At 36.2% G+C, this 12823-nt stretch overlaps 1 protein-coding gene across 8 annotated transcripts in view; it reads right to left on the reverse strand.

The window, feature by feature from the left end:
* The window catches only part of CFTR (CF transmembrane conductance regulator), a 195814-nt gene that overhangs the window by 139733 nt on the left and 43258 nt on the right, over positions 1–12823 (reverse strand). For 7 of the 8 annotated variants that reach the window (XR_003431917.1, XM_027102096.1, XM_027102099.1 and 4 more), the window contains 4 exons: positions 6198–6413; positions 2632–2721; positions 1607–1770; positions 664–789 (listed from right to left, as the gene is read on the reverse strand). Coding sequence is in view for 7 of the 8 variants with exons in the window: in XM_027102096.1 (XP_026957897.1) it covers positions 664–789; positions 1607–1770; positions 2632–2721; positions 6198–6413 (596 nt within the window). In the remaining variant the exon portion in view is untranslated. The remainder of the gene's footprint in view (positions 1–663; positions 790–1606; positions 1771–2631; positions 2722–6197; positions 6414–12823) is intronic. The other variant, XM_027102097.1, reaches the window with a different exon arrangement.

Raw genomic sequence — 12823 nt, forward strand, 5'->3', positions numbered from 1 at the left:
TCATGAGCCATAACATATAAATTAAGGAAGCTGTAATACTAGAGAATCATTTATTTGGTTCAGAATCATATCCTTATTACTCTAGCAGTTCCATTTAAGGTTTCAATCAGTCTCTAGAATCATGATCATTATTTTAGTCAATAAGTATATTAAGCAGCTATCAGCACATACAGACAATTCTTTCATAAAGGATACATATCCTTGTAGTGCAAAATAGCATACTTAATCATCTATGTAAAACGATAGCCCCATGAAAATGACATTAAGCCACTAACACATGAATATTGATATAACTTAATACAACTGTTTGGTTGTCAGAAATTTCAAATATGAGCTGAAGTCCACTCTAACATACTCATTTTTATTTAGTTATTTTATTTTATTTTTTTTTTTTTTGCGGTACGCGGGCCTCTCACTGTCGTGGCCTCGCCCGTTGCAGAGCACAGGCTCTGGAAGCGCAGGCTCAGCGGCCATGGCTCACGGGCCCAGCCGCTCTGCGGCATGTGGGATCTTCCCGGACCGGGGCACCAACTCGTGTCCCTGCATCGGCAGGCGGACCCTCAACCACTGCGCCACCAGGGGAGCCCAAGACATACTCATTTTTAATATGTTAAACCTTAATTGGCTAATTCAATTGATACTGAAATTATCAGAATGACTTACTGTCTCAGGTTTTCAATTATTTTTTCCATTGCTTCTTCCCAGCAGTAGGCCTTAACCGACTGGATATTTTCAATCATTTCTGACGTGATCACCAGTCTTTCATTAATCTTTCCAGCTCTCTGATCTCTGTAAATAATCCATCCACCAATCAAATACTTAGTAAAAACAAGTCAAAATGTCCACTAAGAACTGCCCAAGCTTTTAAGAAAAGCCACATTTCTTTTATTAAAAGGATGTTTATTTTATTATCAAATATATACTAACAAAAATAGTAACTGTCATTTAGTAAATGCCTCCCATGTGCCAGACACTGTATTAGATGCATGTCATACATTATGCCTAATCCTTCTGACAACCTAACAGAGGTGATTACCTCCATTTTAAAGACAAAAAAACCCAGAAACACAGTGGCTGAAGCAGCTTGACACAGGTCATGTAACTAGTAAGCATGCAATCTGGGATTCAAACTAAGAGCTATTTGACTCCAAAATTTGTACACTTTCTATCATACTCTAGCTGGCACACTAGAAGTCCTCTTTCATAAGCAGTGACTGGTGTCACCGATTCATTCTGTAATAAAAAGCAAGTAAGGCTGTGGTGTGATGATTCATGAACCAGGGTAGAAAAAGCCTATAAACTCTCCCCAAAATCTATGCATTCCCTCCCATTCACATAAATGTTTTATCCATTGTACCTAAATCTCTGATGTGCAAAAAGTGAACTGGATGGTAACATATTTATAAAGAAATTCTATAGACTAACAAGCAAAAAAATGTCCCCTTGATATAGAAAGTATTATTTATGTCATGAAAATAATTCCTTTTTTGTGACACCTAGCAAGGAGATCACGGTTCAGTGCATAGAGAAGTTCTGGTTTTATTAGAGTGGGCTTTTGGAAAACCTAATTTAAAACCCTTTCAAACTATGTAAATAAGAGCGCTACCTGTACTTCATCAGCATTTTCCCTAATCCGGCTTGAAAAAGGGCAAGGACTATGAGAAAAGCAAGTCCACAGAAGGCGCAGGCCTGTAACAACTCCCAGAGCAGCCCCATCAGCAGCGTCACTTGCAAAGGAGCAATCCACACGAAATGTGCCAGTGCAAGTCCCTGAAAAATAAAATCACAGTGAAAACCACTGACATTTTTTCCTCCATGCCCAAAACAAAGGAAAAAACAATCAAAGAAGAAAGAAATCAAGCACAGTGAGCTCATACAATCAAACACTTCATGGTTCTGAACACACTAAAATCTAGGTATTCACTACATGGAACACGTAGCAATGTGCTTAAACATTCTATGCATAGGATTTCCCCCCAAACAAACTTCAAGTCACTGTGATCTTTTTCCAGTGGAATTGCATGGTGATTGAAGAATTTATTTTAAATAACTTACTTCTGTGTGGATAAAGCAAGAGCCATGACACAGAACATGAGAGAACAAAAGACTCTTCAGAAGTTCAATCCACACAACTGTACAACCCTATCCCCTGACAATATATTCAGAATACATGCATGCTCAATGCAACAGTAATTTATTTAGCACCTGCTAAGGGTCTGACACCATGGAAAATACTAGAAATACAAAGGTAAATAAAACAATCTGTCCTCAAGGACCTTGAATTTTATTGTGACAGAAGGCAGCACTGAACAAGAATTGCTCAGAGTATCATACTCAGCCAAAGTAAATAACTGATTTAAAGTATTAAAAGGAAACAAGGTCTGATAGGGACTGAATTTTTAAAAAACCTCATAAATACAAAGCAAGCTGAGGTGCCCTTGAGTTGGGTGGTTCCGTGAGACCCCAAAATGGCACTCTGCTACACAACTTAGCCTTCTCAGTTTTCAGAAATAGGGAAGGTAGGGATGCTTATGACTTAACCACTTATTACTGTTATCTGACCCAGAAAACCTTTGGGGTTGTATGAGTTATAATAAAGATGCATAAAAGATTAAATCAGTAGGTACATACTTCATCAAATTTGTTCACGTTGTTGGAAAGGAGACTAACAAGTTGTCCAATACTTATTTTATCTAGAACACGGCTTGACAGCTTCAAAGTCTAAAAGGAAAATGGGAAGTTAGATGTTGTCAATGAACAATAGACAAATATATTTATAAGTAATGTTACAATACAGCTGAGGAATTAGATAACCATGCACGCATTTTTAAGTTAAGGTAATGAAAATTATTTTATGTTCATCTAACTCAGTGTCTTCTCAGATTTATAAATATTTCTCTTTACAACAAATATTACACTGGCATGCCTCTTCTTATTTTATTTTACAGTATCTAGAGAGGAGTAAATATTTTTTCTAATCCAAAATGGGAACAACATTGTACTTAAATATTCATTTATATACTGTAGAGGGGTTTTTTTGCTTTTGTTTGTTTTTATAAAAGATGGAACCAAAGGCAGTGAAATTTGAGATTAATACCTTGGCCTTACAGGGAACTATATTCAATATCTTGTAATAACCTATAATGGAAAAGAACTGAAAAAATATATATATATCTATATCACTTTGCTGTATACTTGAAACTAACACAATATTGTAAACCAACTATACGTCAATTAAAAAAAAATTGTTTTAATAAAATCTTGGCCTTAAATTTTTCATGCAATCTTATAGTAACTGTGTTGAATAAAATTACTGTTAAAGTCAATAAAATTATATTACAAATAATTTAATCATTAATAATTTTGAGAAAGATTACATTAATAAAAAATTCTTAAATTTTACAAAGAAAAATATATCCATCTATACAGAATAGAATTTTTATGTAGATAAATTATTATTATGAAAGAGCACAGTCATACTTTGCCTATAAAATTTAATAAGAATTGATATGCCATTAGATGGCTTTGACTGAAGAGTACCTATCTAATATTTGCTTCAACTGAATCCCTCACATATGTATTGAGCACTTAGTAGACACAAATCACTATATTCAAGGCTTCAGGGATTATTGTTAAGATTTCTTAAACATAATTCTTGCCTCAAGATAACCTAGTACATACATAACTAAATATGATAAATTAGTTAAAGGGAGTAGATAGAATAAAATAGGGTGATTAAGAAAAAGTTCCCATATCTGGTTATATAAATCTGCAAATATTTTATTGAGGTTGAATTTTAAGATGGGTGTGTAATAATGAATAACATTTAGATAAGCAGAGATGAATAAGGAATAAAGCAATTAATTCCAAAATGCTATTAGAGCAATATGGGGCAGGGGCTGGGGGGAATCCATTGAGCTGGATGACACATGACTTGGTAACATACTCAGTCTCAGGTAACTTGAGACTGGGCTTAACATGGGTTCCACATGGCTTAACATGGAGTTTATGTGCACAATAAACAGTGAATATCTGTTCACTCTGGTTAACTTTATCTTCTTGAAATTCACAGGCAAAGCTCAATCTAGTTTGTATTTAGATTCATTATTTAAAATATAATTTGAATGTATCATGGTTACAGATTTTGGAACAAAGAAAACTATGCTCTATTACAAAATCTGGAACAATGTGGGGAGAATTAGTGGCTGCCTGCCACATGGATGAAACTGGTCAGATATGGTACCAGTTTATTTTAGGGACCAAACCACAGCCACATGGAGATGAAATTGTATTCTTTGGTGATGACGTTAATGCAGGTCAATAGGTGTGGCTAGAGGGGTAAAGAAAATGTGTAAGAACACAGATAATCAATGTTGAAAAAGGACAAACACAACTTCTAACTTTTCATTAACGCATTCTGGGTCTGAAAGCACATATATCGCTGTATTTGTGCTAAACATTATATATGAACTTATTCACAAACTAACCTGCTCCTTCTTTGATCTCCCCTCCCCTTAGCCCAGAGCACTTCATGTTTCTCTCTGCCTATGTAACACAATTTGACTTGTTATATTATTTCAGTACTTATTTTATGTTCTCTAATAGTTGGAAAACCCTCCACTTCAAGGATTGTGACTTACCCATTTTAGAAATTTTGAAGCAGTTCTTGCACAATGTTTTATACCTTTTAGGTCTTAGCTTCTCAAAATATTTTATCCATAAAATAGGGATAATAGTTTCTACCATATGGAGTTTTGGTCAAATGAAATGATATACCTAAAAATCACTTAGAAGCTTGTCATGTACATCCTTAGCTATTAGTTATCATTATGATAAAATCACTTTTATAAGTATTTTTAAACTGGATTCAACTTCCTTTGATATGCATTCTGTGTAAATTCTACCCTCCAAATAATACCTAATAATTTCTTCACTTACATATAATTTCTGGATCAAGATAAAATTTTTATTGATTTATCACCCATGCTTTCCTGGTACTTGTGAACTGATGAGACTGTGGTTCAGGTGATTTGATTAAACTGCAGAGTCGGTTTTTCCCTTGTGCCTCCACAAACGGCTTTTTTGAACAATAAAGTATGGCTATCAAGGTTTTACAACACCACTGATCTTGCATGTATATTATGGAAGTGTTATGGCTTATTTGCTAGAGGGAATTTCAGGTCCATGTCCCTTATAAGCCAAGCATATAAAGTTTTTACATTGGGCAAAGAAAAAAGAGAAGGGTAAAGCAATACCCAAATGATTCAACCAAACAGGTTTCTATAATCACTTGGTAGATCAAAGGGTCACACATGAATCAGGCTGGTGAAAGCACATGTCACTGAGATGACCTTAAATTGTGTTTGTAAGATAAGGGAGTCTTAATCTGAATTCATCCAAAGCACGCTTCAGCAACTTCGGCTCTTAACTGGACAATGCATACAGAAAAGCAGAGAAGGGTCTTATGGTTGCCATGCATGTGCTATTCTAAAAATTTTTAACTTGCAGAACTTAGGATGACAAAAATCTAACTCAAAATAAGGCAGTGGGGTCTTCCCTGGTGGTGCAGTGGTTGAGAGTCCGCCTGCCGATGCAGGGGACACGGGTTCGTGCCCCGGTCCGGGAAGATCCCACATGCCGCGGAGCGGCTGGGCCCGTGAGCCATGGCCGCTGGGCCTGCGTGTCCGGAACCTGTGCTCCGCAACGGGAGAGGCCGCAGCAGTGAGAGGCCCGTGTAGCGAAAAAAAAAAAAAAAAAAAAAAATAAGGCAGTGGATACCACCACTGTGTCACAACTAGTTAAGGTAGAAATTTCTATTGCTTGGGTTATTGTTAACAATTTCCTGTTATTGAACATAAAGACACATGGCATTTTACCATAAGATGATATTTTGTCAATGACTTTTATGCAGATAGTAAGAATCATTTCAATGGGGAGCCATGGATTCCAAAAACTGGTATATGACTAGTGAAAAAAAAAGAAATCTAAAATATAGGCAGTTTATAGAAGGCACTCAATAATTATTAGTTGAAGTAAAGTGAATTATCAGCAAAAATTAGAAATATTCATTATTGCTGCCATTTATTTCACAGGTATACAAAACTGATTTCAACATTTAGCCCTTATTTGTATCAGCATGGCATTTAAAACATGATGCCACTAACACGTAGCATGGAGACTGTGCAAGAAAGTATTACCTTCTTATAAATCAAACTAAACATAGCTATTCTCATCTGCATTCCAATGCGATGGAGGCCAAAAATGGCTGGGTGAAGGAGCAGCATCCTCACGATAAAGAGAAGGCATAAGCCTATGCCTAGGTAAATCGCAATGGCGCGTTCTACCTTGTTATCTGGATCATAGGAAGCAATGATTCTTCCCAGTAAGAGAGGCTGTACTGCTTTGGTGACTTCCTGCAGAAGATGGAAAACAGAAATGAAATTTTATTCTTCTTTCATAAAATGCCCTCATAATTTCAACACAAGAAGTTTCATCTTTACAGGAGATGAAAGAGAGCCATGCCATACATGAAACTCTTGATGTCCTTTGTAATATCTTTATACTTTGAAATAACATTTTATTTTAGGTTACAGCAAAAGTCACTTGGAGACGTTTATGTATGAGGTATTCTTTACTAAAAAGCGAAGAGCGGCCGTAAAGCAAAGGTGTAATTTCTGAAATAGTGTGTCAATTGGTAACATCTACATAGCACTTAACAATTCATAAAATATTTTTCATTTGATTTTTATGACAACTTTAGGAGTCAGAGTAAGCATTAATATTTTCACATTGCAGATGAAGAAACTGAGGCCAAAGAGCCCAAGTGATTTGACGTGATTTCAAAATAGAACTTTCAAAAGCACTTTGAGCGATGGAATTATTACCAAAATGAACAGTTTCTTGAGGCAACCACATAAAGGGGAACTGGCAACAGGAGGGAGGAGTATAAAGGCACAGGTGGTATTTAAAGCCCAGTGCCACACCCTTCGCAGCCTGGGATAGGTGGGGATTTTAGGAAAAAAGTGTGACAGAAGACTTCAGCCTCAGGCCAGTTTCCAACATTTCATCAAGTCCTCAACGGCCTATGAGTTAACAAGGGAAGGCCAAAGTTGTATTTTCCAAATCTTCCTCATCAGACTTTCCATTCATCACTAAATCAAATTGTTCATCAAATTCATTACCATTTTGCCTGAATATATAAGAATAGATCTGAACACATGGATTTGAACCCAGAAGGTCTAAGTCTTAACCATCTTGCTAATTTGCCTTCGAAAGAGAAAGACATGTAATCCTGTCATTTTGTTTTATGATGGCCTAGTGAAATGGGGATCTGAGGCTAAACCCTTCTGGGAAATAATATTATGCTAATTGATTCCATTTCAAATGTATATTTTCAAGCCAGACTGCCCCTTCCCCCAGTATTGCTCAGCATTACTTTCTGGCAGCCCATAATTTGCTTTTTTTTTTTTCCATTTTCTACTATGTCTTTTCTAAACCTCAGTGTCCAATCCCACCAGCCCTCTCATTCTCAATAAATGAAAATGCTTTCCTATAGCAACTTCATCCCCACAAGGAATCCTAAGCTATAGCACCATCATTGATTGACCACTAGCTTTGGGTAGCTGCTCACTCTATACCTGGTATTCAGTACCTCATTTCAAATTAACTGTGTAGACCGAGAATGTGAATGTAGGAAAAGATTCAAACGTTTTAAAAAAAGTTTACAAACTAATCACAAACATGGAATATTAGAGTTCTCTCATCTCACACAGCCATATTTTAATATAAGTTTGAATTTCAGCAAACAGATAGGTGCTGAAAAGAAAATCGTTAACTACCTACCCAGATATACCATGTTACAGTTGGCCAATATCAACTGAAGAGCACTTTTTTTTTGGAACTTCATATCATCTTTATTTTATATTTTTTAACATCTTTATTGGAGTATAATTGCTTTACAATGGTGTGTTAGTTTCTCCTTTTTAACAAAGTGAATCAGCTATACATATACATACATCCCCATATCTCCTCCCTCTTGCGTCTCCCTCCCACCCTCCCTAACCCACCCCTCTAGGTGGTCACAGAGCACCAAGCTGATCTCCCTGGGCTATGTGGCTGCTTTCCACTTAGCTATCTATTTTACATTTGGTAGTGTATATATGTCCATGTCACTTTCTCACTTCTTCCCAGATTACCCTTCCCCCCTCCATGTCCTTAAGTCCATTCTCTATGTCTGCGTCTTTATTCCTGTCCTGCCCCTACTACGTTCGTCAGAACTTTTTTTTTTTTTTTTTAGATTCCATATATATGTGTTAGCCAGCACTTGTTTTTTAAAAAGTAAATGAGTGGGGCTTCCCTGGTGGCACAGTGGTTGAGAGTCCGCCTGCTGATGCAGGGGACTCGGGTTCGTGCCCCGGTCCGGGAAGATCCCACATGCCGCGGAGCGGCTGGGCTCGTGAGCCATGGCCACTGGGCCTGCGCGTCCGGAGTCTGTGCTCCGCAACGGGAGAGGCCACAACAGTGAGAGGCCCGCGTACAGCAAAAAAAAAAAAAAAAAAAAAAAAGTAAATAAGTGAACAATTACTGCTTGTTGGCATGTGTAATTTTATGCATGCTTTGTACTTTTGTTACACGTGTATCCATTTTTAGAATGTATAGAACTGTTTTTGAGGTTTTAAATTTTATATAAATGGTATCATATTGTGCTTCTTGCAACTTTTTTTTAACTTAAAAGTTGTGTTTCTGACATTTAGTCCCATTGACACTTGTATATCTACCTCATTTATTCTGAGCGCTGTTTAACATGACATCCTGTGAATAAATCAGGCTATTTACCCCACTGCCCTATGTTGGAGAAGATAGGTTGTTCCCATTCGTAAACTATTACAATCTGTGCAAGCGTTGCACTCGCTGTTTTCATTAAATTCTATAGATCCATGCCAAACTTTCTCTAGAGTAGATAATTTTATTTCAAAATAACTCCTTAAACTAGGAAAATGTACAGTTAAACCTTGGATTTTAAATTATATGTATAAATATATCTGCAATACAAATATAATTTTCTATAGTATGTTTATAGTGGCAATATTTCATCCTCAAAATTATTTTTAGATCAATATTTTATCCTAGAATTTTTCAATATTATGCTGTTCTTCATAGACAAATGTCAATGCCACATCTACTTTGATTTACTTTTCCATTAATAGTGGGTTTGCACTTGGCTAACATGCTCTCAAGTTGCAGTCAAGGGCATTGGATTCATGTGTGCCACCCATGCTGGAGATATTGTGTGTGGCCACAAAGCAGAGAGTAAGTAAGGAGCTTTGATGTTTACCAGGCATACCACATAAAACATAATTTCTTGTTCATTATAAGACAATAACCAGAAGACTATGATCTGTGACTGCTTCTCATGAATCCAACTGCTTATATCATAATTAACATAATCACCTTTCTTTTTCCAGAACTTGTATATATATATATATATATATATATATATATATATATATAAAATCTCCTAATAGATAATATTATCAAATATAGAACCACTGATAAAGACCACAGTACATATTTCTAAGGAGTAACTCCTATCTGTGGAATGCTAAAAGGAGCATTCTGAGGAAAAAGAGAAATATTTTAGTAATTGAGCTGTACACAGAATTTTTAGAGTTAAAAATGGTCAGGCTTACATAAGTTTTCTCCTATTGACTAATCTGAACTAAAGTCCCTGCCATTGTATCACCATTATATTTTTTCCATAACCTGTCACCTCTATTACAATAGACCCATTTGCTGAATTTATTTTGATTTATAACAAAATAAATAAAATTGTGTCAATCTGATTCAGACACCTATTCTGCAGGTTGCATAACTGAATTAATTAGTTGTCTTCTTGCCTCAAACAAAAGAGGACATACTCATCCTTTGAACAACAACAGCTATTCCACAATGACACTGGTAGTATTACAGTGGGAGGGTACCTGTTCATAGAAAAAAAATGCAGTTTATTTCTGGTAGAGAGAATTCCAATAATTGGACCATCTGCCAACAGCAAAACAACATTAACCTCACCACAACATGGAACTGTCAACATTCAAGGACAAAATCAGCACTCCAGACCCCTCCCTCCTATAGTTTCCCCTACTCTGTTTTAAGCAGCATGTTCTCTAATATTTATAATGAAAGCATTTACAGACATCACCTGATTTTATAATTTGGAAGGGAAAACAATGGTAACTGATACCTAGCTTAATCTATGTGTGCAGTCCTTTACAAAAATCATCCCTGTAATGACTGGGACAAACACAGTCCTCTATTCTTGATATGTGAAAGTTGTGTGAACCCTGTTGCCAGTATATTTTCAGTTACACAAGAAATTTCCCAATTTGCCACCATATAAAATAGTGTAAGCAGACTGAGGCTTGAATGTAATGAGTCAGAATGTAAATTATTTTGAAAATTTGATAAAATGTTTTATTAAATTTTAATTAGACACAAATCAAGATGAAATTAAGGGTTCACTTAGATAATGGAAGAAGGCTGATACCAATCTTTAAGTCAGCATGACAGGGAAATGAACACTGAATTCAGAGTCATGAAACCCAAGTTCTTATCCCAGCATGTTACCTACACTCTGTGTCACCTTAGTCACTTCCCTTCTCTTGACAGTTTCCTCACTGATAAAATGAGCGGTGGAGCAAGCTTATCTTAAAGTTCCCCTCCAGAGCTAATATCTCAGATTATATGATCTGAGTCTGGGGCGTCCTGTGGCAGAGGCTGAGGATTCTTGGGCAAATGTCCTGGTACACATCCTGACATCACTGTGGGTGTTTTCTACTCAGAGGGATGCAGGTCTGAATAGGATGAGTTCATAATGCCATGTGGGTAGAGGGGGTCAGGTTAGAGAACAGCACAAGTGACTACATTCCTGCTGGGAATAATCATGAATCTCAATTTAGATCAGCCTCCCAGGGGAAAATTAGGAAGCCTGAAAATACCTCCTGGGAAATACATCTGGTCTCCCATGGGATCCCCCAGACCAGAACTTAAAGTCACTGTAGATGAGTCTGAATCCTTTAACCATTTTGTTCTACCTGCACACCTAGGACAGAGTCAGATGTTTCTAGAGATGGGGATGTCCGCTGGATATTCAGACCAAGAAAGAAAGTTCAGGTGAAAATAAATAACTTAGTTCACGCTTGCAATTACATTAAACTAATTAATCCCCAAATAACTTTACTTTAAAAATTACAATTCCAAATCCAAAGCATAGTTGCTTCTAATACGGGAAGAATCATTACTGAAGAACTTCTAAGGTTACATTGTTTTCTATTGTGCGTAGTCAGTAAAATCATCATCATCATCATCATCATCTCAACTTGCTTTAAATATATTTTATATATCTTAATCCCAGAAATACAGAAATAAGAAAATAGAAATAATAGAAAATAAGAAAATAGATTCCTAGATACCAAGTGTAATAATCAATTAAATAAGTATCCCAATTATAGTAACGATACAAAAGATACTTTGTAAATACCAATAATTAATATATACATATCTTAAAATATATTCTAAAAAACATTACTAAGACTTATTTCTTAAGTGTCAAATAAATGGAGAGACTTTAAAACTTTCCATAAAATAATCTGAATATTGCAAAGATTACATTCTCCTCCAAGTTATTTTATAAGATTAATACAATCTTCATCAGAATTCCAAGTGGATTTTTTGGATGTGAACCACAAGAGCAGGGACTGTCTTAGTTTATGCAACAATCTCAACATCATGCACAACACCTAGCACAGAACATCCACTCAGCAGATACTTGTTGAATCAATGGATAAAATGATACTAAATTTCATTTGGAAAAAAAAAATGAGAGATTAATCAAAAACATTTGAGGAATAAGAATAATGTGTGAGAAGGTATACATTACTGGATATTAAATTATATTATACAGCTATAATAGTATGTGGCATGACAAAGAAATAGACTGACTTATCTGGAATGTTCAAGAACAGGTCCAAGTACGTGTAGCAATTTTATATATAATAAAATATGGCATTTTAATTCAGTGGAGGAAGTGCAATAAGCAATGGAGAAACTGTATATTCATTTTTTAAAAATTAGATTTCTATCTCATACATACATCCAAATAAGTTCAAATGGATTCAATAGTTACATGTAAAAGATGAAATAATAAAAACATACATATGTGTTTACACAATATTTGGGTAGAAAGGACTTTTTAAAATGTCAAATGACAGAAACAGAAAACAAAACAAAAAAAACTATGGATACTGGCAACAAATTTTTAAAAACTGAAACTTCTGATTGTCAAGAAAATAAAAAATTAACAAAACTCACTAGAAACAAATGACAGTCACCTCATACTGCTCAGAATGGCCATCATCAAAAAATCTACAAACAATAAATGCTGGAGAGGGTGTGGAGAAAAGGGAACCTTCTTGCACAGTTGGTGGGAATGTAAATTGATATAGCCACTATGGAGAACAGTACAGAGGTTCCTTAAAAAACTAAAAATAGAACTACCATATGACCCAGCAATCCCACTACTGGGCATATACCCTGAGAAAACCGTAATTCAAAAAGAGTCATGGGGCTTCCCTGGTGGCGCAGTGGTTGAGAGTCCGCCTGCCGATGCAGGGGACGTGGGTTCGTGCCCCGGTCCGGGAAGATCCCACATGCCGCGGAGCGGCTAGGCCCGTGAGCCATGGCCGCTGAGCCTGTGCGTCCAGAGCCTGTGCTCCGTGACGGGAGAGGCCACAACAGTGAGAGGCCCACGTACCGCAAAAAAAAA

This window comes from Aethalodelphis obliquidens, unplaced genomic scaffold (assembly GCF_003676395.1).
Source record: "Aethalodelphis obliquidens isolate GAN/ISIS:26980383/991018 unplaced genomic scaffold, ASM367639v1 scaffold5, whole genome shotgun sequence".
NCBI classification, from domain to species: Eukaryota; Metazoa; Chordata; class Mammalia; order Artiodactyla; family Delphinidae; genus Aethalodelphis; species Aethalodelphis obliquidens.